We start from the raw sequence: 26,340 nt of genomic DNA on the forward strand, positions 1-26,340 counted from the left end.
CAAACATGGGGACCGAGTAGTCCGGAGCTTGAGTCATCGGGAATGTAGTCCTTTCGAAACGAAGACAGACAAGAAAGTGAGGGGAGTGAGGAGTTTAAGTAGTGGAGTGACAGGTGTCCGTGATTAGCATTCAGGTGATTGGGAATGTGACGGAGCTGGTTGAGTTGTAGCTGGAGGGGGCTTGGCAGGAGGAAGGTTCAGCCCGGCGTGACATTTACCCCCCCCTCCCCCTCCAGGAGCTGCCCCTGAGGGCCGGGGCCCACGACGTTGGAATTGCCGCCTCGGTTGTTCCCTACCTCGGGGTGCTGTGTGATCTGGATGCTCTTGGTGGAAAGAGGTGAGGAGGGCTGCGTCCAGGATGTCCTTGCAAGGGACCCAGGATATTTCCTCTGGAGCGTAGCCCTCCCAGTCCACGAGATACTCAAGGCGACCTTGACAGCGTCGGGAGTCCAGGATCTTATTTACGGAGTACACCGGGCCCTCATCCAACAGGAGCTGCAAAATGGGTTCGCCTACTGTACACCAGGCCCTGAGGAGGAAGAATAGGGAGAGGTGACCGGCGTGTGGTAAGGTTTTAAGAGAGATACATGAAATGTGGGGTGAATTCTGTAGTGAGGGGGAAGCTGCAGTTTGTAGGTGACGGGGTTGATCTGTTGTAAGACGGTGAAGGGGGCAATACAACGAGGAATTCGCTTTTTGGAGGGCAGTCTCATCTAGATGTTCTTGGTGGACAATCAGCATTAAGTGACTACAGGTATTCAAATCAACACACTTAAAAAGATGCCCACATTTTTGCACAGCCTATCCAATCACTGGAACTGGGAAGCACGGAAACTAGTGATCAAACGCGGAGAGAATACGTAACCTTGGGGTTGGAGTCGAACAAACATGGGGACCGAGTAGTCCGGAGCTTGAGTCATCGGGAATGTAGTCCTTTCGAAACGAAGACAGACAAGAAAGTGAGGGGAGTGAGGAGTTTAAGTAGTGGAGTGACAGGTGTCCGTGATTAGCATTCAGGTGATTGGGAATGTGACGGAGCTGGTTGAGTTGTAGCTGGAGGGGGCTTGGCAGGAGGAAGGTTCAGCCCGGCGTGACATTTACCCCCCCCCTCCTCCAAGAGCTGCCCCTGAGGGCCGGGGCCCACGACGTCAGAGTTGCCGCCTCGGCCGTTCCCTACTTCGGGGTGCTGTGTGATCTGGATGCTCTTGGTGGAAAGAGGTGAGGAGGGCTGGGTCCAGAATGTCCTTGCAAGGGACCCAGGATCTTTCCTCTGGAGCGTAGCCCTCCCAGTCCACGAGACTCAAGGCGGCCTCGACATCGGCGGGAGTCCAGGATCTTATTTACGGAGTACACCAGGCCCTCATCCAACAGGAGCTGCAAAGCGGGTTCACCTACACCAGGCCCTTAGGAGCAGGGACGTGCACAGGGATTTTGAAGGGCAGTTGCTCTGCCCTGGAAAAAAGGGGCAACACGTTGATTTTTGTCACCGCTGCCGCCACGCCCCCGTCCCCTGGACGCATATTTTGCCTATATCACTTGAAACTCTCACTAACCGCCGCCGCCACGCCCCCGTCCCCTGGACGCATATTTTGCCTAGATCACTTGAAACTCTCACTAACCGCTGCCGCCACGCCCCCATCCCCTGGACGCATATTTTGCCTATATCACTTGAAACTCTCACTAACCTCCGCTGCCACGCCCCCGTCCCCTGGACGCTTATTCCGCGATTATTTTATCTAGGCCTTCATAAAGTTCTGCAGCCTAGCACTATTTAAAAAAATATATATTTCCTTCGGAGGGGCAACTTTAGTCGAGGAGGGCAAACGGGCAGTTGCCCGAGCAACCTTACCCCCCTCCTGTGCACGTCCCTACTTAGGAGGAAGAAGAGGGAGAGGTGACCGGCGTGTGGTAAGGTTTTAAGAGAGATACATGAAATGTGGGGTGAATTCTGTAGTGAGGGGGAAGCTGCAGTTTGTAGGTGACGGGGTTGATCTGTTGTAAGACGGTGAAGGGGGCAATACAACGAGGAATTCGCTTTTTGGAGGGCAGTCTCATCTAGATGTTCTTGGTGGACAATCAGCATTAAGTGACTACAGGTATTCAAATCAACACACTTAAAAAGATGCCCACATTTTTGCACAGCCTATCCAATCACTGGAACTGGGAAGCACGGAAACTAGTGATCAAACGCGGAGAGAATACGTAACCTTGGGGTTGGAGTCGAACAAACATGGGGACCGAGTAGTCCGGAGCTTGAGTCATCGGGAATGTAGTCCTTTCGAAACGAAGACAGACAAGAAAGTCAGGGGAGTGAGGGGTTTAAGTAGTGGAGTGACAGGTGTCCGTGATTAGCATTCAGGTGATTGGGAATGTGACGGAGCTGGTTGAGTTATAGCTGGAGGGGGCGTGGCAGGAGGAAGGTTCAGCCCGGCGTGACATTTACCCCCCCCCCCCCCCCCCCCCCCCCTCCCCTCCTCCAAGAGCTGCCCCTGAGGGCCGGGGCCCACGACGTTGGAATTGCCGCCTCGGTTGTTCCCTACCTCGGGGTGCTGTGTGATCTGGATGCTCTTGGTGGAAAGAGGTGAGGAGGGCTGCGTCCAGGATGTCCTTGCAAGGGACCCAGGATATTTCCTCTGGAGCGTAGCCCTCCCAGTCCACGAGATACTCAAGGCGACCTTGACAGCGTCGGGAGTCCAGGATCTTATTTACGGAGTACACCGGGCCCTCATCCAACAGGAGCTGCAAAATGGGTTCGCCTACTGTACACCAGGCCCTGAGGAGGAAGAATAGGGAGAGGTGACCGGCGTGTGTTAAGGTTTTAAGAGAGATACATGAAATGTGGGGTGAATTCTGTAGTGAGGGGGAAGCTGCAGTTTGTAGGTGACGGGGTTGATCTGTTGTAAGACGGTGAAGGGGGCAATACAACGAGGAATTCGCTTTTTGGAGGGCAGTCTCATCTAGATGTTCTTGGTGGACAATCAGCATTAAGTGACTACAGGTATTCAAATCAACACACTTAAAAAGATGCCCACATTTTTGCACAGCTCATCCAATCACTGGAACTGGGAAGCACGGAAACTAGTGATCAAACGCAGAGAGAATACGTAACCTTGGGGTTGGAGTCGAACAAACATGGGGACCGAGTAGTCCGGAGCTTGAGTCATCGGGAATGTAGTCCTTTCGAAACGAAGACAGACAAGAAAGTGAGGGGAGTGAGGGGTTTAAGTAGTGGAGTGACAGGTGTCCGTGATTAGCATTCAGGTGATTGGGAATGTGACGGAGCTGGTTGAGTTGTAGCTGGAGGGGGCGTGGCAGGAGGAAGGTTCAGCCCGGCGTGACATTTACCCCCCCTCCAGGAGCTGCCCCTGAGGGCCGGGGCCCACGACGTTGGAATTGCCGCCTCGGTTGTTCCCTACCTCGGGGTGCTGTGTGATCTGGATGCTCTTGGTGGAAAGAGGTGAGGAGGGCTGCGTCCAGGATGTCCTTGCAAGGGACCCAGGATATTTCCTCTGGAGCGTAGCCCTCCCAGTCCACGAGATACTCAAGGCGACCTTGACAGCGTCGGGAGTCCAGGATCTTATTTACGGAGTACACCGGGCCCTCATCCAACAGGAGCTGCAAAATGGGTTCACCTACTGTACACCAGGCCCTGAGGAGGAAGAATAGGGAGAGGTGACCGGCGTGTGGTAAGGTTTTAAGAGAGATACATGAAATGTGGGGTGAATTCTGTAGTGAGGGGGAAGCTGCAGTTTGTAGGTGACGGGGTTGATCTGTTGTAAGACGGTGAAGGGGGCAATACAACGAGGAATTCGCTTTTTGGAGGGCAGTCTCATCTAGATGTTCTTGCTGGACAATCAGCATTAAGTGACTACAGGTATTCAAATCAACACACTTAAAAAGATGCCCACATTTTTGCACAGCCTATCCAATCACTGGAACTGGGAAGCACGGAAACTAGTGATCAAACGCGGAGAGAATACGTAACCTTGGGGTTGGAGTCGAACAAACATGGGGACCGAGTAGTCCGGAGCTTGAGTCATCGGGAATGTAGTCCTTTCGAAACGAAGACAGACAAGAAAGTGAGGGGAGTGAGGAGTTTAAGTAGTGGAGTGACAGGTGTCCGTGATTAGCATTCAGGTGATTGGGAATGTGACGGAGCTGGTTGAGTTGTAGCTGGAGGGGGCTTGGCAGGAGGAAGGTTCAGCCCGGCGTGACATTTACCCCCCCCTCCCCCTCCAGGAGCTGCCCCTGAGGGCCGGGGCCCACGACGTTGGAATTGCCGCCTCGGTCGTTCCCTACCTCGGGGTGCTGTGTGATCTGGATGCTCTTGGTGGAAAGAGGTGAGGAGGGCTGCGTCCAGGATGTCCTTGCAAGGGACCCAGGATCTTTCCTCTGGAGCGTAGCCCTCCCAGTCCACGAGATACTCAAGGCGACCTTGACAGCGTCGGGAGTCCAGGATCTTATTTACGGAGTACAACGGGCCCAACAGGAGATGCAAAATGGATTTGCCTACTGTACACCAGGCCCTGAGGAGGAAGAATAGGGAGAGGTGACCGGCGTGTGGTAAGGTTTTAAGAGAGATACATGAAATGTGGGGTGAATTCTGTAGTGAGGGGGAAGCTGCAGTTTGTAGGTGACGGGGTTGATCTGTTGTAAGACGGTGAAGGGGCCAATAAAACGAGGAATTAGCTTTTTGGAGGGCAGTCTCATCTGGATGTCCTTGGTGGACAATCAGCATTGAGTGACTACAGGTATTCAAATCAACACACTTAAAAAGGTGCCCACATTTTTGCACAGCTTATTTTTCACATTCAATTTTATTTCATACAACTAAAAACTGCTACATTAAGAAGTTTGGTGTGAAAAACATCACATTTTCCAGCTTTCTTTAGAAAATGAATGACATGTTGTTGTGATGTTTTCTTATAAAGACAGAGCAAATTTACATGCAACCTCAGATGGGTGCCCAAATCTTTGCAAAAAACTGTATATATATAAACACCATATACAGTATATATGTCACACAAAAAATATCTTTTACCTTAATTTTCCATATTCTTTTACCATGGATATTGTCAGGACCTTCAGGCGACACAATAACTTGAGATGGCAGAGTTTATTTGAAGCAGCCAGAACAGGGGCAAAGGGGAATAACGGGGACAACACAAAAACTGATCACAGGCAGACAAACAGAATTAACACAAGGGTATGGGATTTAACTCAGCTCAGAAGATGTAATTAAGAAAACATAACGGTCAGAGGTTTCAGGCCAAAACACAACGCTCAGAAGATATCAAACAAGCCAAAGACAGTCCAGGAGAACACGGAAAACTTGGGAGCAATCGCTGGAACTGGGAAGCACAGAAACTAGGGATGAAACGCAGAGAAAATACGTAACCTTGGGGTTGGAGTCCTAGACAGGAACAAACGCAGGGAGCGTATATTCTGAAGCTTGAGTCATCGGGAATGTAGTCCTTTCGAAACGAGGCCAGACAGGAAAGTGAGGGGAGTGAGGAGTTTAAGTAGTGGAGTGACACGTGTCCGTGATTAGTTTTCAGGTGACTGGGAATGTGACGGAGCTGGTTGAGTTGTAGCCAGAGGGCGCGTGGCAGGAGTAGGGTTCAGCGCTGGCATGAGCTGCCCCTGAGGGCCGGGGCCCACGACGTTGGAGTTTCCGCCTCGTCGTTCCCTACCTGGGGGTGCTGGGTGATCTGGATGCTCTTCAAAGTCAAAGTCAAAGTTGTTAAATGTTGTCACACAGCAATACACACGTGCAATGGGCGGCGACACAGGACACACACACTCATGCCGAGGAGGTCGCCGGTGAAATTTGTCCTCTGCCTTTAACCCATCCGAGCTGTCCTTCTTTAAGGGCAGCCAGGCGCAGTGGGCAGCCTTTATACCAAGCGCTCATGTCCAGTCTTGGTCAGGGACGGACAGGAGAGCGATCTGTTCTTCTGCATGTTTTTCTGTTGGGGTTCTTTGTGGAGGAAACCCTTGTGAACACGGGGAGAACATGCAAACTCCACACGGAAAGGCCCGGGAGATAGCCCACCTGATACCCGAAGGCCTGGGGAGAACCTGCCCCCAGTACCAACAGCGCCCCATGCGGGAATCGAACCCAGGACCATCTTGCTGTGAGGCAGAAGTGCAAGCACTTGAGCCACCTTGGCCTGTTGCCCTCCCAGTCCACGAGATACTCGAGGCGTCCTCGACAGCGTTGGGAGCCCAGGATCTTATTTGCGGAGTACACCGGGCCGTCATCCAACGGGAGCGGCAAAGCGGGTTCGCCTACACCAGGCCCTGAGGAGGAAGGATAGGGAGAGGTGACCGGCGTGTGGTAAGGTTTTAAGAGAGATACATGAAATGTGGGGTGAATTCTGTAGTGAGGAGGAAGCTGCAGTTTGTAGGTGACGGGGTTGATCTGTTGTAAGACGGTGAAGGGGCCAATAAAATGAGGAATTCGATTTTTTAGGGCAGTCTCACCCGAATGGCCTTGGTGGAAAGCCAGACCTTCTGTCCCACGGCGTAGTTGGGATTTGGTCTGCCTGCCCCTGGTGACATCGGAGTGCCCTCTGGAGGTGGTGGTGTGCCTTGTTCCAGACCCTCTCGCTTTGCTGGAACCAATGATCTACGGCGGGTACGTTGGACGGTCCCCCTGACCAGGGGAATAGTGGAGGTTGGTAGCCGAGTACGCACTGGAAAGGCATGAGGCTTGTGGTCACCTGCCGGAGGGAGCTCTGTGCGTACTCAGCCCAGGGGAGGAATTTAGAGGGCATCTGAGAGCACATTCTTGGGCCCTGGACGATAGGAGATGGAGAAGCTGAAGTGGGTGAAGAAAAGGGCCCATCTGGCTTGTCGGGGTTTGAGTCTCCGGGCCTCACAGAGGTATTCCAAATTCTTGTGGTCCGTGAGCACCAGAAACACATGTCCCCTTGAGCCAGTGGCGCCACTATTCGAGGGCCAGCTTGATGGCTAGGAGTTCCCGGTTGCCAATATCGTAATTCTGCTCTGCCGGGGTGAATTTCCTGGAGTAGTAGGCACATGGATGGAGATGTGGGGGCTTACGTAGCCTTTGGGACAAGACCGCACCCACCCCTGTCTTAGACGCGTCCACCTCAACCACGAAAGGTAGGTTAGGGTCATGGAGAGTGAGGACGGGTGCGGTTGTGAAGGCTTGCTTGAGCAGGTCGAAGGCTGCATCAGCCTCCGGACTCCACTGGAGGGACTTTGGCTTGGATATAAGGAGGGAAGTCAGGGGCACCGTTATTAAACTATAGCTCTTAATGAACAGACGGTAAAAATGAGCAAAACCCACAAATATCTGCAGCTCCTTGATCGTAGTGGGCAGCGGCTACCTTCCCCTCGTCCATGCAGATGCCTGAGGCGGAGCTGAAGTACCCCAGGAACTGGACCTTCTCGTTGTGAGCGGAGCATTTCTCCGCCTTCAGATAGGGATGATGTTCACAAAGCCTTTGGAGGACGAAGGACACATGATGGCGATGATCGGCTCGTTCATGAATCCCTGGAATACGGAGGGGCCGTTGGCCAACCCATATGGCATGACTCAGTATTCGTAGTTGCCACTAGGGGTGTCAAACACCGTCTTCCACTTGTCCCCCTCTCGTATTCGGACCAGGTTATATGCGCTGCGGAGTTCTAGCTCCGTGAAAATGTTGGCTCCTTGCAGCTGCTCCAAGGCCAACGGGACGAGAGGAAGGGGATGGCGATACTTAACCGTTATCTTGTTCAATGTCCGGTAGTCAATGCAGGGCCAAAGTCACCCATCCTTCTTTTTCACAAAAAAGAAGCTGGAAGCGGCAGGAGAGGTCGATGGGCGGATATACCCCTGTTATAGAGACTATGCCACGTACTCCTCCATGGCCTTTTGTTCAGGCTATGCGAGGGGGTAGATCCTTCCTCTGGGCACTGGTTCATCTGGTAGCAGGTCGATAGAGCAGTCCCAGGGTCGGTGTGGTGGTAATTCTGAGGCTTTCTGAGGGCAAAAACATTGCGTAAGTGATGATATTGGGACGGAATGTCTTGACTGACCTTATCAACGGGGCTCTCTACAGTGGTGGGGGACCTGTGCGATGATTTGGCAGGAAGGCATCAGCCAAAACAGTCCTGCCCCCACCTCTCCTGTCTCCCAACACTGGGTTGGGGCGTGTCCCTCAGCTCCACAGTACAGGCCGAAGGTGAGTCGTCTGTGCCGCTCAGTGGGAGTGAGTCTTACGAAGTCGACCTGCATGGGCAATGGCTAGGATGGGATTGCGGTGAGGAGCGTGGAACGGCAGGCTAGCAAGACAGATCCTGCAGGCAGCTCTCTCTGCGGTGAGCGACTCGGATGGCGAGTTGGATAAACCTCTCCAGCCCAACCGAGTCATCGTATCCTGAAAGATTCAGGTGGAGTGAGGGTGTGAGAAAGTGAAATTTTCTTCCCCTTCTCACCGTCTCATGAGGAGTTTGGCCCTGGTGTGGACTCCCCCACCACAATGGTTCGATCCGGGCTCCCCCACCCTAGTGGCTGGACCCGGGAGGCCAAATTGGCTCAAGTGAACTCAGCTGGCGGCCCCTATTTAAAGGGCGCCTCATGTTCATGAGGGGAGACTTTCTTGAGATGGCCATGGGAGAACTTTGAAGGCAGGCATGAGAGGCTGAAAGAATCTGGAAAACACTTACCTGCTGTGAGGTTAAGTGTATTGGTGTCTAGCTGTGTGGATACTAACCTGTGCTGTGAAGAGGTTCCTTCTGAACCTAAGTATTGAATATGTTCCTTCTGAACTTGTTAGCCATGTGCTGTGAAGAGGTTCCTTCTGAACCTAGGTATTGAATATGTTCCTTCTGAACTTACTAACCTGTGCTGTGAAGAGGTTCCTTCTGAACCTAAGTATTGAATATGTTCCTTCTGAACTTGTTAACCTGTGCTCTGTGAAATGTTCCTAGTGAACTTGTGAATCAGTGAATAATGAATCGGTGCCTCAAGAATATGCCTATTTCGCCTTAGTGTTTGTAGCACTTTAAGTGCGGCCATCTTTGTGTTTTTGTAGACATGTTTGTTTATTGTTTATACATGTTACGGGGTGGACACCAAATAATCCCCATGTAAATAAAGAAGAATATTTTTATATGAAAGCCACCATCTCCTGCACCCTTCTTCCCAACAACACCACCCAGTCCAGTCGCAACCTCCCAAACAACGTGGGGTGACCGTCCGGTCCCTCACAGAGGGTTCCAGCTCGTGTCTGAAGGTGGTGATCAACGAGGCTCGATCAGGGTACGGAACTGCAGGGTGTAGTCAGTTATGGAGGATCGGCCCTGGTGGAGTCGTTGGAGCCTCTCCTGGACAGAGGAATCCCCTACCAGCAGCTCGAACACCTCCTCGAAGGACTCGGTTACAGACACACAGATTTGGCCCATTGGAGAGCCTTACCCTGGAGAAGGGAGATGACATGGCCACTCTGGATCTTTCAGAGGGGAACCGATGGGGCTGCATCTCCAGGGCAAGGGAACATTGGAGAAGGAATCTGCTAGAGGCCTTGGGTGAGCCGGAGAACGGAGAGGGGATGTGGATCGGGACCGAGCCAGTGGAGCTTGCTGGTGGGATGAAGCTCTGGCAGATATATATGTCCCATAAATGCATATACTAAAGTATGTCACACAATAAAATATCCAAAATATCAAATATCTTAACTTTCCATATTCCTTATATTGTCATACTATGTCTGTTATGTCGGATTTTTGCATTAGAAAATAGAAATTGATCACCATTGTAGTCAGCCTGCCTGCAACTTACACGTATTGCTGCTATTGACTAGAGACTATTAGATAATGTTTTGTAGTCTGGCACCCCTTTTTCCATATATTCAGTGAAAGTGACCATGCACTGACCTGACCTTAATATTAGGACCTCCCTTGTCAGCTCTCTCACTGTGCCAGTGTTACTGAATATGGCTGGTAAGGTGTGTGTGTTGATGGCTTGTATTCTGTTTTAACGACTAAGCTAACTCTTCATCTGTCTCTGATTTCTGCAGCTTATGTACCTCTTTATCAGGTACTGTCATAAAGGTTTGTTATATGGCACCTGTAGAGCTCTTTCATTTCAGTTCATCTTCCTGCTCTTCACTGTATGTAGTGACTACACACTTTACCTGTCTGGGGCACATCTCAGGGTTTTCACTATGCATTCTGTTGAGATGGATCAGTGAGCCAATATCTCTCTCATTGTTGACATAAGAGTCTGTTGTCATCCACCTGGAGAGGGTGCAAGGTGTGGATGGTGGGCAAGGTATGGAAATCTCTGATAGACGGGAATCGTCACCTCAGCCTATGCTACAATTGATGGACATTTTCAGATTGTTTTCAGTTAAGGTGAGGGTTATGAGCTTCTGGTTATGAGCTCTTTGAGTTTTTTTCACATTGTAGATGTGATTACTGAGATTACTTGAGATTACTGATAAATTGGTGCGTGTGTAACATGGTGTTTTGGGCCTGAGGGTGGCTTGCAGTGGTTCACGGTGTGCTCTGAGTGGCGTGTAGTGTTTCACAGGATTGTAGTGGTGATTGGCACACTCTAAATGAGCACTTAACACAAACCTTTTCTGCCGCACGTGTGTAGCATAATCACTTATTAATCACAGGTGCATAGTACTATGCCACTCCTCACTCTAGGTTGTTCGCATCGCATTGTTCCTATTTTTACCCGTGTTTACAAGCTGATGGCAGTACTGTCTAACGCTGGGTGTCCGTGCATTAAGGTTGGTGATCGCGATATTTTTTGGTGTGGGCTCTCTATACTTTTTCTGTGTTTGATGTAGTTGTTGAGTACTGTCTAACACTGGGTGTCCATGCATTAAGGTTGGTCCAGATGAGAGGGTTGCTTAGTGACTGCAGGCCATTGACCCTGACCAAGCTGTGCCGTGGGTGACTGTTCAGAGAACTAGAAGACCGGCTTGCCTGGCCGTGTCCCGAAGGAACGGGACTGACGCGCACAGCGCTGAAACATTACAGACCTACCTGGACACCCCAGACAGACCCTTGAACTTTGAGTGCTGGCACTACTTTTAGATTAACTTAAAGCGTATTTTAATGTTTTATGCTGACAATTTTGGTTTGTCTGTGTTGCTAAAGTTCAAGCAGTGCTGTTGGTAAATTATTTTCCAGTGAGTTTTGAGGAGTCGGTGCGATGATGAAAGAAAGGTAGAGCTGTATGTTCCCCCCCCCACCATCACGGCGGATCAGGTCACAGGAGAGCTGAGGAGACTGCGCCCCAGGAAAGCAGCCAGCCCTGATGGAGATGGAGTCCTCAAGGCATGTGCGGTGGAACTGGGTGAGCCTCTGCAGCATCTCTTCAACCTGAGCCTCCAACTGGGGAAGGTGCCTGCTCTGTGGAAAACATCCTGCCTCATCCCCATCCCGAAGAAGCTGCACCCCAGTGAGCTGAATGACTTCAGGCCAGTCACTCTTACATCACACATATCTAAGACCATGGAACGACTGCTGCTTCACAACCTCAGACCTGGGCGTGGAAGATGCCATCATCTACCTAATGCACAGGGCTCACTCTTATCTGGACAAGGGGAAAGGTGCTGTGAGAATCATGTTCTTTGATTTCTCCAGTGCCTTTAACACCATCCAGACCCTCCGACTGAGCGACAAGCTTGTGCAGATGGGTGTGAACGTCCACCTGGTATCCTGGATCACGACTACCTGACGGAGAGGCCACAGTTTGAGACTGTGTTGTGCAGCACCGGCGCTCCACAGGGGACTGTGCTCTCACCTGTCCTGTTCACCCTGTACACATCGGACTTCACCTACAACACGGAGTCATGCCACATCCAGAAGTTCTCTGATGACTCTGCTGTTGTGGGATGTATCAGGAATGGACAGGAGGGTGAGTACAGGAGCCTGGTGGACAACTTTGTGCAGTGGTGCAGACACAACCACCTGCAGCTGAACACCTCTAAGACCAAGGAGATGGTGGTGGACTTTAGGAGGTCTCAGCCTCCTCTGCTACCAGTCTCCATTGAGGGGGTCAGTGTGAAGGTGGTCAACACTTACAAATACCTAGGAGTGCATCTGGACAATAAACTGGACTGGTCAGCCAACATTGATGCAATCTACAAGAAGGGTCAGAGTCGGCTCTACTTCCTGAGGAGGTTGAGGTCCTTCAATGTCTGCAACAAACTCCTGCGCATGTTTTACCAGTCTGTGGTTGCCAGCGTCCTCTTTTATGCTGTGGTGTGCTGGGGAGGCAGCATAAAGAAGAGGGATGCGGGGCGACTGGACAGACTGGTGAGGAAGGCGGGAGCTGTTGTGGGCACCGAACTGGACTGCCTCACAACGGTGGCGGAGAGAAAGACCCTGAGTAGGTTGCTAACTATCTTGGACAATGTCCACCACCCACTACACAGTACTGTCAACAGACAGAAGAGCATATTCAGTGGCAGACTCCTGTCACTGTCATGCTCATCGGACAGGCTGAGGAAGTCCTTTGTCCCCAGGGCCATTCAGCTTTTTAACGCCACGCAGAAGGGGAGGGGGAGGGAGATGGAATTCTCTGCATGAGTCTACCTCAGTCTGCCCTCCCCTGCTCATCTCATCTCATCTCAGCCCCATGCACAGACTTTACCACTTACACATTCTGCACTATCACTTTGCTCTTTGCACTTTACAAACACACACACACACACACACACACACACACAAGCACAAGATCACTATCTTGCACTACCCATCCTCACAAGCACAAGAACATTATATTTTTTGCACTATCCACACCAGCAGCACAATATCACTTTTCACTTTCCTCCTGGACACCGACACTGTCAAAATCATTGCACTCTGTACAATAGGGTCAGACCCTTTCCTGTATCTGGAATGTTCTCCCTATGTGTATGTACTGTATATGTGATTTATGTATGTATGTCGGTGAGGTGTATAAGTGTTTATGTGTATGTGTATAAGCTACTGGATGACCTACATTTCCCTCGGGATTAATAAAGTATCCATCTATCTATCTATCTATCTATCTATCTAAATCTGTAAAAGGCCTCAAACTGGGATAACTAGGTGACAATGACTGAAGACATAGCTAGAGTTTGAAAGTACTTGAAAATGATTCTACTCTCTCGGCCTTAGCTTCTTCTTCTTCTTCTTCTTCTTCTTCTTCTTCTTCTTCGTCTTCTTCTTGAAAATCCACAATCTTTAGCAGTCCTCTGTGTCCTGTTTTATGTACACTTTGGTCAATTTACACATTTTTAAACCAAGAAACAGAAATGAGAACGCTGCAGGTTTTGTGTGTCGGTAAATGTTCTTTGCCTTGTTTGGACATGAAGCTTTCCCAGCACTCTCTGCCACAGGAGCACAGGAGCATGGTTTGACATAAGGGAGTGCCCCAGGGCCTCAAGGGGGATGTACAAGCATCAGGGGAGTGATCTGCACCTGTCCCATCCTGCCAGGCACAATGTGTCTGTACAGGTTTTTGTGTTCTCATTTTGCTCACCACTGACATTCAAATTCATGGATCTATTCCAAATTATGTAAGGCTCCCTGATTCGAACTCACAGTTCATATGATGTTCTGATGCATTTATGGCTGTGTTCTCAAAAGGCCAAGTGTACTCAAGATTTGACACCTTTTGACACTTTTCATTCCACTTTGCCCATCTCATGAGCCTCGTTCACCTAACGACACTTTCTCACTTTCACCCGCTGCACTTGTTCAGGCAGAGCAGAGCTGAAATGACTTTGAGACTCAACACCCTTAGCCACATGACTTCCTTTCCCGGAGAGTATGAAGCTTGGTCTTAATCTGTCTGCAAATTGAAAGGTCAACCACATTTCTGGAGATTAGGGTGTGCGCAGTGTTAATGTCGACAACATTTTTTAAGGATTAATGTAAGGACTGTATAGCACTCGAAATAGGTTTGGTCCTCATTTTTTTAATGAATGCAGATTTTAAAAAGCTTCAGCTTTACCTTCAAAAAAGCTCTAATAGCTGATACACAGATACCATACACAAATATGAGGTAAACTAAATGTTTACAAATATTTCATTATCATGCATTAGAGTTAATAAATAGTGAGACATGAGATACCATACACAAATTTAGACCATGCACAGGCACCTGATGCACATATAGATTCCCTCTGCCAACCAACAAACCAAGAAAAGACCTAAAAAGATTAATATATGCCTGAAATAACAGTTGCAAACAGTTTCTGCTCTGTAAGAGAAATATCCTCCTGACATACTGTTCACATGTCAGCCACAAGGGTCATGTTTGGCTCACGATCAACACAGGTGTGGTCTCTGCTCAGTGTATTACTGGGGAGAAGGAATTATAATCTTTCTGTTATGAAACGTTTTTAGTGGAAAGTATGCATTAGTTCTAATTCCATATTTGTATGGAAAGATTAGAATCGTTGTTAATTGTTATTGCGCGCTTGCTTGCATGAAACTTGTGTGTGAATTTGTGCTTGTAAATGTCACCATGTATTTACTCTACATTCTCAAGAAAATACAGACCAACTTCTCCTTACTGGTGCGACCTATAGAACCTGCCACAAACTACCACTGTCCAAAACTAGATTCTACATTAACCCTATTTAACTCTATCTTGAGTTGATTCACTTGTAGAGAGATACATAAAAGATACCTAGATTTTTGTGACAAGCAAAGTTTGATATGCACAGTACATTTTTATTTATTTGCAATTATTTTGTTTTGCTGTTCATTGGTAATGCAAACAATATGATTCTACACATTCTGAATTCATTCCAAAGAGCTACTAGAAAATACAAAACAATGGATACTCTATCATATCCTGGCAGAGAGCACTGCTGTGTGTGCCGAGCAGCAGCATTTCACCACAGCATGCAGCAGAATCAGCTGAACTGTCTGCATGAGAGAGTTTCAGGACTCAGCACAGAGAGGTTTTTGTTTGACAGTGTGCTACTGTGTGGAGATCCTTTTTGATAATAGCCCCTCAGGTAGAATGTTAGCACAAGCAAATTTACCCAATGCCTTCTCTACCTAAATGTGTTGCTGTGGATATAGCTAAAGCTGTCAATGAACAAATACACGTAGTCCTACTTGAATTGCACAGTCGACAGTTGTGCAAGTGCCTTTTATCTAACTGGAATTGCACACACTGCAGAAGAGTGCTATTTCATCCGTAGGCACTTATTTAAAACATGCCTGAAACTAAACTCATTAAAACCATATGAGAAATGTGCTATCAGACATTCATGGGAATGGTTATAGGGATGAAGCACAGAATACGATTGCCATTCCATCCGCCCTTGAATCCACCTCAGGGTCTTGCTGTCTTTACCTGCAGTGTGTGAGCACCTGAGTGTGCTGGAGGCCTCTCATCTTACAGAGCTGGCTGTCTCCCCACCAATCAGATGGCTGCCTGCACCCCCTGCAAGCAGGTGAACTTGCAGGGGGAGTGTCTTCAGGCAGTGGAGGAGGGGTGAGAGCAGGGCTCAGGTGAGAGCCACCCCCTCTCCGAGTAGTATAAAGAGGCATTGCACCAACAGCAAGACACTCAGAGGTACATCTTTCCTCTTAGTGGACTCACCGGCTCCACTCCTATCTCTCCTCTCTCTGTTTGCCTGTAGCCCTCCCTAAGAAGCAATCATGAGCGTAAAGATCTCCTCATCCAGCTATAGCATCGGCGGTGGTGGTGGCAGCATGAGTGGCGGCTTCAGCAGCGGTGGCGGTGGCGGCTACAGCAGCGGTGGCAGCGTGAGGAGGAGCTTCTCCAGCCAGTCCGCCATGGCAGGCGGCGGCGGCGGCGGTGCCCGCATGAGCTCCGTGTCCATGAGGCGCTCCATCGGCGGCGGTGGCATGGGAGGCGGTGGTGGTGGTGGTGGCTTCGGCTACAGCCTGAGCAGTGGTGGTGGTGGTGGCGGCTTCGGCAGCGGCTTCGGTTCCGGCGGAGGTGGTGGTGGCTTCGGACTGGGAATGGGTGGCGGAGGTGGTGGTGGCTTCGGACTGGGCATGGGAGGTGGAGGTGGTGGTTGCATACCACCAACCATCACAGCTGTCACCGTCAACCAGAGTCTGCTCGCCCCCCTGAACCTGGAGATCGACCCCACCATTCAGACCGTCCGCACTCAGGAGAAGAACCAGATCATGACCCTCAACAACCGCTTCGCCTCCTTCATCGACAAGGTCAGTGCTTTTCTCATTGCAAAATCCGACAGAGAGAGGCATGCACTGGCAAGAGTGCATGACACCATTCTTCTAGGCTTATCGTGTACTCAATCGATCAACTGAAAGGAGGTTGCCTGTGATAGTCTTCACTGAGTAGCTCAGGGAAATAAGAGATGTTCTAAACAACTAAACAAAAAACAAACAAAGCAGTGCAGTGGTGAGCAGTATGTGCACAAATGAATGTCAACCACTAATGTAGCTGCTTTACATAGCAGGACGCACTTCAACACTTAGCCAAATCAGCAGCAACCAGTTAGTTTCACCACTAGTGCACTCAGGTGATGCTCATGAAATATTTCACAGCCTGCTTTACTGTCGGAAGAAGTCAAGGTATAGGATTCAGATAGCACAATTCTAAAATATACATGAAGCAGCAAGCCTCGCTGTAGCAGTCATCACTCTTTATTGCTAAAGACAAAACACTTTCTCCTTGCAATGACAGCGAAAGCTCTATTTTACAGTATTTGCTGACAGCAATCCAAAATGTGTGTGATTATGTGCGACTGTGTGTGTGTGTGTGAGGGGGTGGGGGTTGAAACCCTAGCCCGGGGAGATCCTATGACTGCAGCCTCTGTCTAAATAAGGGCGGAGATCAAGTTATCCGCCCGTTCCCATGGCAGCACTGACTCTGGCTCCAAACTCGAGATGTGAATGAATGCCACTTTGCTGTGTGAATGTCTCCTGGGTCTGCTAGAGCAGCATTGTTTTCTTAAACATATTCATCTATAAGTAGCTGCACAGTGATACGATAGTGGGGAGGGGTTTTCTCTCAGGAATAAAATTCTGACTGCCACACCTTGATATCAGGTCATATTAATGGGCCACTCCTGCTTTTCTAGCAGGGTTGAAAGGCTGTGATCATCTTTTGGTCAGGTGCCATTTAGATCATTGAAACATGAGTAAGTGCATGACCGATGACCTGTAATTATTTTGGTGATCTGCAAGGGAACTGTAAATTAGTGGTCTACAAAAAAAATTGAATTCCTACCCGGTTGCAAGACATCGAACCTAGGAAAATGGAGGCGAAGGCACAGATCTTGGCATGATAGAAAGTTGGAACCCTGACAGGGGAGTCCCTGCGGCTAAGGAGAGGCTTTTCATCCCTGCCAGGGCTTGCCCTGGGAGAGGCTTGGTGTGGGTGTGGCTGCCGCACCCCTGTACCTGAGGAGGACATTCTTTTCTTTCTTCCAAGAGCACTTTATGACATGCTAGGTCTTATTAAGTCAATGAAATAGATTTGCCTGTTTGCACAGCAAGCGGGCCTATGCCCTGCAGCAGATGACAACACTTGGCACTCTGGCAAACAAACTTGTGAACGTGAATGTGAACTGAACCTGCAAGAGAATAACATTTGAGCCAATTTACAAACATACCCCATCTTTTGTTCACTGATGCCAAAGTTCACGTTATGAGTCACTGATTAAATAGAATTAAAGAAAGAACAGGATGCCTACTACAACTTATCTAAACAGAATATAACAGAATATTTTCTTTTATTGAGTACTGTGTAACCTCTGGAGAAAAACTTAGTACAGTATAAGTGGACTAATGGTGTTTAATTTTGTCCCCACAGGTGCGCTTCCTGGAACAGCAGAACAAGATGCTGGAGACCAAGTGGAGCCTCCTCCAGGACCAGACCACCGTGCGCTCCAACATCGACTCCATGTTTGAGGCCTACATTGGCAACCTGCGCAGACAGCTCGACGGCCTGGGAAATGAGAAGGTCAAACTGGAGGGAGAGTTGAGAAACATGCAGGGTCTGGTTGAGGACTTCAAAATGAAGTGAGTGCCTCAATTATTTATGGACATTATTTATGGACATGTTCACCACCTGTCATAGAAGGAATGTATGGAGTTTCAGTTCTTACTTCTATAAAACTGACCACACTGTGCTCCATTTGTGCAGGTATGAGGATGAAATTAACAAGCGTGCCTCAGTGGAGAATGAGTTTGTTCTGCTCAAGAAGGTAAAAACAGAAAAATGTGTTTACACTCTCTCCCAATGTTCTGCTAGGATCTCCCATTGCTAATCTCTGAACCTTCATACTTACCCATTCTTTCATTCTTCTTTAGGATGTTGATGCTGCCTACATGACCAAGGTAGAACTGGAGGCCAAGGTTGATGCCCTTCAGGATGAAATCAACTTCCTCAGGGCCATCTATGAAGAGGTGAGAGATGGTCATACTCCATGTACAGGGTCACATCCAAAATGATTTGCAGTGTTCTCAAGCTCATATGAAACATTCACATTTGTCATTCTCTTCCTCACACAGGAGCTGCGCGAGCTGCAGGGCCAGATCAAGGACACCTCTGCTATTGTGGAGATGGACAACAGCCGAACTCTGGACATGGACTCCATTGTGGCTGAAGTGCGTGCTCAGTACGAGGACATCGCCAACCGCAGCCGGGCCGAGGCAGAGACGTGGTACAAGGCCAAGGTGAGTGCATCAGACTGGCACCAGCACTTAGTGCCTTATCATGACAGAGCCTTGATTCTTGAAAGGGGCAGAGGGTAGGAACTTCATGCTAACATCTCTTGGTCTTCTACAGTTTGAGGAGATGCAGTCCTCTGCTGGCAGATACGGTGATGACCTGCGCACAACCAAGGCAGAGATCTCTGAGCTCACCCGAATGATCAGCCGCCTCCAGAATGAAATTGAATCAGTCAAAGGACAGGTGAGTTACCTTCCTCTTTGCTATCACCACCGAGTATACCTAATGCTATCATTAGCCAACGTATTACCAACCTCCATCTGGCTGACTTGCGCTCTTTTATTGCGATTCAGCGTGCCAACCTTGAGGCCCAGATTGCAGAGGCTGAGGAACGTGGAGAGATGGCAGTGAAGGATGCCAAGCTGCGCATCAGGGACCTTGAGGAGGCCCTCCAGAGAGCCAAGCAGGACATGGCCCGCCAGGTGCGCGAGTACCAGGAGCTGATGAACGTCAAACTGGCCCTCGACATTGAGATCGCCACCTACAGGAAACTGCTGGAAGGAGAGGAGTCCAGGTAAGCATATGAAACATAGCACATCTACAAAGAACTGCATTAAGTGTAATACCCAAAAATGAATTATCTGACAATTGTTATTTGGCAACAATTGAAAAATCCTAATATTTCATCCCTTCCACAGAATCTCTTCTGGTGGTGCCTCTGCAACAGTTCACATCCAGGAATCCTCTGGTGGTGGTGGGTACAATTATTAATTTCAAGACTGGATACAAATCCAGGAAATGAACCATGCTGCATCTATCATCTGCACTTTTTATTGGTCTGCCCTCTAACTATATCAAATGTTGTTTTGCAGGAGGCGGTGGCATGTCCCTTGGCGGAGGCGGAGGCGGTGGATACGGCTATGGTGGCGGCTCTGGCATGAGCATGTCCTACGGCGGCGGCGGCGGTGGCGGCATGGGCATGTCCTACGGCGGCGGCGGCGGCATGAGCATGGGAATGAGCGGGGGCGGCGGCTCAAGCATTGGCGGTGGCGGCAGCAGCATTTCCATGTCTCGCTCCTCTACGGTGTCCAGTGGCATGCGTCGCTATTAAATGAGGAACAACTCCTCTCCTCCCTCTAACCTTTACCCCCTATGCTCTTATCATTTCCCCTCACTCACAGAGCACGATCTTTTCACAAGTGTTCTCCATTGAGAAGGAAGTTTATATCTGGAGAATAGTGGCTTATTTTATGCTCTGTGCGTGAGTGTCCTTCTTTGTTTTGTTCCTCATTTAGTCTCGATATTACCTAGTCCAGATTCTGTAATAATCCTGTTCTTCATGAGTTCATCAGCAGGTATAAACTGAGATATGGCACAAACCGGCAGAGTGGAAGTCAAGACCCCATTCTTTCAGCCTGGTTGATATTACTGCTCTAAGAGAAAAACATATTGTCATTCCACTCGGTTTTGCCTGTTTGAAAATGCATACAAAAGGGTGCCGGATTTAAATCTCATTACTAAAAAGCTGAACAGAAAATCAATATGTCAGAGACTGTTGCAGCTTCCCAACTCATATCCCACTTTTTGAAGCATTTCCAAACACAAGCCCATGGAGCTAAGCCCTATGCCAACTCAACCAAAGTGATATCCTGGCCCTTGTTGAATGGAGTAATTGTGTGATAACCTTCATCATTTGCTCTTTTCTCTACCTTTCCCCTGGGATAATGGGCCTTGCAGAGAACTTAAGCAATTCTCTGTTATCATTCACTATTTCATGTTTCATCCTGCAACGGCTGATTGTCTTAACCAGATTTAGGATGTGCAGCAAGCCATGTACATGCGAAAACACTCAATAAATCTTGGTTCTTCAGAAATTTCCTTTGTTCTTGGTTGTTGGTGTTCACCTCTACTTAAGTAACATTGATTAAACAGAACTTGAAGAAGTGGCCTAAACAAGGTGTCACTGTGAAGGTGTTCACCACCAAAAAAATCTCAATCATATTCTATTCAGCAGTATTGGGTTGGTTTGGATGCTTTGTAAAGTTTTGAAAACTAGGGAACACAGCAAGAATCCTTTGGATGCTAAGAGCAACTGTGAGTTGACAGACAAATAATAGGAAATGAAACTGTTAAACAAAAATCACCTAATCCTCTTTAACCCTGAAATACACAAACAGCAAAAGAGAAGATTCGTAATGCAAGGATGAACATTAATATCTAAAATCTGAAACAGATTTAATATCTAATATATAAATCGGATATCTAAAAAAGACAATACATGAAGATTTATTGGAAGAGAAGGGTCATGTGAGGGACGGGGGACATAGCAGAGCACACTGCAGAATTGATGCCTCTCCTGGGATAAAAGCCATCTGGAACCATAAGGAAATATGTCATAGACTGCACAAATGAAGCCAAGGTTTCTCTGAAGCAGCTTACTAATGTATCTCAATTCCTGAAACTGTCACATGAATTATTGGTGTAAGACCACAATAACTTATGGAGAATATGTCAACAATGCCTTCAGCAAAGAACAGTTTTAGTAGTGAGTCTGAAACTGGTCATTATGCCCCCACAACTATGATGACTATATAGTTATATTTGTGAAGTTAATTCAAAACTCTGAAATCTATTACTGAATGACATTAAAATAATGAATGGGGAAGAAGATGCAGGTTGAGCATTGGAGGCATATTGGTAAAGGCACAGATAAGGAAAGGCTCCTGCAAACACATGGTATATTGAGCCTTCAGACGATTAGCTACTTTATGCACATCTTTCACAAACTCAAAAATTGTGTTTCCAGAACACAGCATAGATCTGTTTAGTTTTCTTTGCAGTTCATGGTACTGGTCGCAGATAGCCTGGATGCCAGACGAATTTAGCCCCGCCCACAACATTTTAGGTCGGGAAGTTCGGTCTGGTGTCGCTCCGTTGTCGCTACACGATGGTAGTCCTTTGGGGGATCGTAGTCCCTCACATTGCGCATGCTCAGACACAAACGGTTTACGGCATAAGGCTCAACATCAACATCAACATATCTGGCTTGTCTCAACGCATAATGTAGGTTTATTTAACGTAATATTTAATAATGTTGTAAACGGTTTAAACGTTAACATATGGGGCTTGTCTTAACGCATAATGTGGGTATATTTAATGTTATATTTAATTATGTTGTAAACGGTTAACAGCATAAGGCTCTACGTCAACATATGAAACGAAACTGGGGAGAGACTTTTTGATCCTCCACCTCATCTGTTTTGTCCACTGTGACATCTTCTTTGTTTTTAAATAAATGGTCATGTTTTCAAAAAACTGGCTTTCGTCGCTTTTCTCCATGATTGAAAACGGATCTGTCGCTGTGACGCATGCGCAATGTGAGGGACTACGATCCCCCAAAGGACTACCATCGTGTAGCGACATCCGTAGGGGAGAAAAATCTGTGAGAAGATAGATAGACCAATCAAATTGTCCGGGCGGGCTTTATACGATGATGGACAGATGATCAACCGAAACGTAATCAACCACGTCACCAAAGAGCTTTTGGGGTGAATTCGTTTTCAACAAACATGGCTGCCGTTGGAGAGCTGAAATGTGGAGATTCGAGTCTGTTTTAGAAGACATTGACAGCACATTCATTTTGAAAGAGGAACAGAGAAACGCGATCAAGGCATTTGTCGATCGAAAAGATGTTTTTGCCGTCCTTCCTACGGGATCCGGTAAAAGTTTAATGTATGAGCTGGCCCCATTGTCTACGTTATGGTCATACTACGTTGCTCTGATTGGTTCTAGATATATCCAATTGAGCGAAGAAGCATTTTTTTTCCTGGTTCGGTTGAAACACGCCCCATAATCACAGCACATTGGAGCGGTATCAGACTCATATTCTGACTAGAATTATGAGTATGACATCGTCAGGCTAGGTCGCAGACTAACCAGAACAGAATAATCAGAGGACTCAACACAAAATGTTGTTAATGTGTAGCTGTCCTATTAAGTGTCAGGAAAAGTTTGCACCTCTCAAATGATTGACAGGCTCTGCATCTCTGTAGCGTATGATGGATTGTCTGTAGAGGCAATGCATATGATAAAACCGCTGAGCTGCTCAAGATGAAATACAAGCGCAACACTGCGTGACCGGTGACTCCACCACATACCAAACACATAACCACACCTGAGCGTAAATGTGAAGTGCAAATAAAGTCTTTGATGCCAAATATGTGTAGCTGTCATCAGTCAGGGCGTCTGTTTTGAGTTGCACACCTCATGAGTTGAAACAAGTAACATTCCAAGTAAACATACTTTATTAGAGGATTAGTTGTAACAAGTCAGTGTACTCGGAGCGTGAGTGGGTATGAAACCACCACCCAACCCGTTTTGTCATGCTGTGTCCTCATTTTCACCATTCATGGCCTCCACAGGGATTTAAAACAGCCCAATAAAATCAGGAAAATTGCAAATAACACCAGCTGTTGGAAATTAGCAATACATGTGGCAGTGATTAGCTGGTGAGAGAGTGTTAAGTTGCCACTTATTTGCTGTTGGATGCCTCCTCTGAGGTAAACACTGGTGCTAGTTATACAAGATACATAGGTGCAAATCATATGTTAGTGACTTCATTGCATCGCATATTACTTATACTTGGTTACATTTTTGACATTTGGTTTTTTGATACTGTATCCCACATTTTCCAGCTCTGTTTGTAGGGCCCAACTTGAAACTGGATCAGTTTCAAATTAAATTCTCTCTCAATGCTGCCTCAACAAGGAAATCAGATGTAAATGTGGGTCTGCGGTTCAGCTTATTAAAAGTGTGCTATAAATGCCCTCCTGGAACCTGATGACTTTAAATACAACGAATCCAAAAAGCCTTTTATTGAGAGCTGTTAGTGCACCTGTTAACACCCACGGAGATGTAATCTGTTTAAGATATGCTGAAAGTGTCCTATAGTTGTCATATATAGTCAGAAAGTAGTCATATGGAAGTGTAGTATGAAATAATGGGTCCATATCATTTTGTCATTTTGTTTGTCCATCTCTGTTTTCTTTCTTTTTGTCTCTGCTTCATGTCATGTCTTTGCTCCTCCCTCTTAGCACATCAGAGAGCTTCAAAGGTGACATGTGACACTAAAGTTATCCACGTAAAACATATTTGCAAATGAGACATCTGTGTTTAGTTACTGAAGCAACATCTACAAGTAGGTTACTGGTGACACAGTCCACAGTTGGGCACGACACGCCCTATCAATCACCGAATTAAGATCAATATAACATTTAATCACCATTTAAATTGTGATTGTAGATGCTACATATAGAAAAGTAGGTACTTTACAATGGATTTCTCACATTCAACAACTTATTTTAAGGGCACATTTCCTTTACAGTTATTAAATAAACTCACTCTATACAGAACACTGACATCTTGTGGTTGCAACCCGTATACAAGTAAATACATCCAAGCAAAATATGTATTGAGGACCCTCAGAAGAACACATCGGAAGGTAACACATAGAACAATACTGATCACTTGTTACATATTCGCTCTATATTGCGGTTGGACTGTAAGAGTGCATCATCAAATTAATTCAATTTTTCTAGTCTGAATGTGAAAGATAATTATAATCATTTTAAAGTCACTTGAATGTAAAACTTCTACCTGGTGCATATAGCCGTATGTTATATGTATCTCACTAGTATTTACTATTATGCCAAACAAACAGAGAGCAGCAAAAGCGTGATGATGAACTTAAGCCTGCAATACGAGCGGATTCCACTGAATGCAGAAAACAGATTTCACCCACCTCGCTGAAATAGATCAATCTAAATGGCTAATCTAACTGATGTGGCTCCTTGTAGTTCTGGATAATCCAGTAAATGGTTCTTTTAGGTGCAAAATTCGTAGCAGCATGTGAGGCCATTTTGATTCAAAGCGATGACGGCTGCACGTGTTTCTTTGGAGGAAACCATTGCTACCACAAGAAAATACATATTGCATGGTATATATACCACAACTCACAATACATGCTTCCTCCATATTGCATGGTGTATATAAAACAACTCACAATGTAAGAAGTTGAAGAGTTGTTTGCAATAATAATAATATGGGTAAAGCATGAAAAGTTGTTGTATGTTCATGGCTGTGTTCTCAAAAGCACAAGTGTAGTAAAGATTTGACACCTTTTGACACTTTTCATCCCACTTTGCCCATCTCGTGAGCCTCGTTCACCTACAACACTTTCTCACTTTCACCCGCTGCACTGGTTCAGGTAGAGGAGAGCTGAAATTACTTTGAGACTCAACCCCCTTAGCCACATGCCTTCCTTTCCCAGACAGTATGAAACTTGGTACATGCAAATTGAAAGGTCAACCACTTTTCTGGAGATTAGGGTGTGTGCAGTGTAAATGTCAACACAATTTCTTTCAAAATAGGTTAGGTCTTCAATTAAAAAAAAAAAATGCAGATTTAAAAAAGCTTCAGCTTCACCTTCAAAAAAGCTTTAATAGATGACACAGAGATACCATACACAAATATGAGGTAAAAAGCAACATACTGAACAAAATGTACAAAGAGTTAATAAACAGTGAGACATGAGATACGTGATATGGGGTGCACATACAAAGTGGAAGTAGGTTCCCACTGCCTATAACCTAATAGCCTAATCTAAGAAAAGACCTCAAAATATTCACATATACCTGAAATAACAGTTGCAAACAGTTCCTGCTCTGTAAGAGAAAGGTCTTCCTGACTTACTGTTCACATGTCAGCCATAAAGATCCTGTTTGGCTCACGATCAACACAGGTGTGGTCTTTGCTCAGGGTAATTACTGGGAAGGATAAAAATATAATCTTTCTATTATGAAACGTTTGATCATGGAATGTATGCATCAGATGTTCTAATTCCATATTTGTAGGGAATGACTTGAATCGTTGTTAATTGTTGTTGAGCGCTTGCTTGCATGAATCTTGTGTGTGAATTTGTGCTTGTAAATGTCACCATGTATTTACTCTACATTCTCAAGAAAACTTCTCCTGCCACAAACTACCACTGTCCAAAAGTAGATTATAGATTAACTCTATTTAACTCTGTCTTGAGTTGATTCACTTGTATAGAGATAAATAAAAGGTACCTAGATTTGAAATGTGGAACAGCTTTTTTGTGACAAGCAAAGTTTGCACAGTACATGTTTATGTATTTGCGAATGTTTTGTTTTACTATTAATTGGTAATGCAAAAAATATGATAATACACAATCTAAATTAAATCCTGTATCTCTGTATCATCTCCTGGCACAGAGCACTGCAGTGTGTGGTGAGCCTCAGCATTTCAGAGGAGTGTTATTTCATCCCCAGGCACTTGCTTGCCCGAAACTAAACTAGTTAAAGATCTTCTGAGAAACATGCTATCAAACCTTCATGTGAAAAGTTAAAGGAATTAATAACAGAATATGAATGCCATTCTAACCACCCTTGAATCCCCCTCAGGGCCTTGCTGACTTTACCTGCACCAATCAGATGGCTGCCTGCACCCCCCGTAGGCTGGTTAAACTTGCAGGGCGAGTATCTTCAGAGAGTGGAGGAGGGGTGAGAGCAGGGCTCAGGTGAGTGCCACCCCCTCTCCAAGCAGTATAAAGAGGCATCGCACCAACATCAAGACACTCAGAGGTACATCTTTCCTCTTTGTGG

General features: G+C 47.0%; 1 protein-coding gene across 1 annotated transcript; it reads left to right on the plus strand.

Moving 5' to 3' along the window:
* The first annotated feature begins 15,567 nt into the window (after window positions 1–15,567).
* LOC105903274 (keratin, type II cytoskeletal 8-like) lies at window positions 15,568–20,532 on the plus strand. Its single transcript, XM_012830999.2, has 9 exons — window positions 15,568–16,182; window positions 17,798–18,006; window positions 18,131–18,191; window positions 18,298–18,393; window positions 18,499–18,663; window positions 18,776–18,901; window positions 19,012–19,232; window positions 19,357–19,412; window positions 19,531–20,532. Exons 1-9 carry the CDS (start codon window positions 15,646–15,648, stop codon window positions 19,767–19,769), a joined length of 1,710 nt encoding a protein of 569 aa, XP_012686453.2. The 5' UTR covers window positions 15,568–15,645; the 3' UTR covers window positions 19,770–20,532.
* The last annotated feature ends 5,808 nt before the right edge of the window (window positions 20,533–26,340 follow it).

Source organism: Clupea harengus, chromosome 4 (assembly GCF_900700415.2).
Source record: "Clupea harengus chromosome 4, Ch_v2.0.2, whole genome shotgun sequence".
Classification (NCBI taxonomy): domain Eukaryota; kingdom Metazoa; phylum Chordata; class Actinopteri; order Clupeiformes; family Clupeidae; genus Clupea; species Clupea harengus.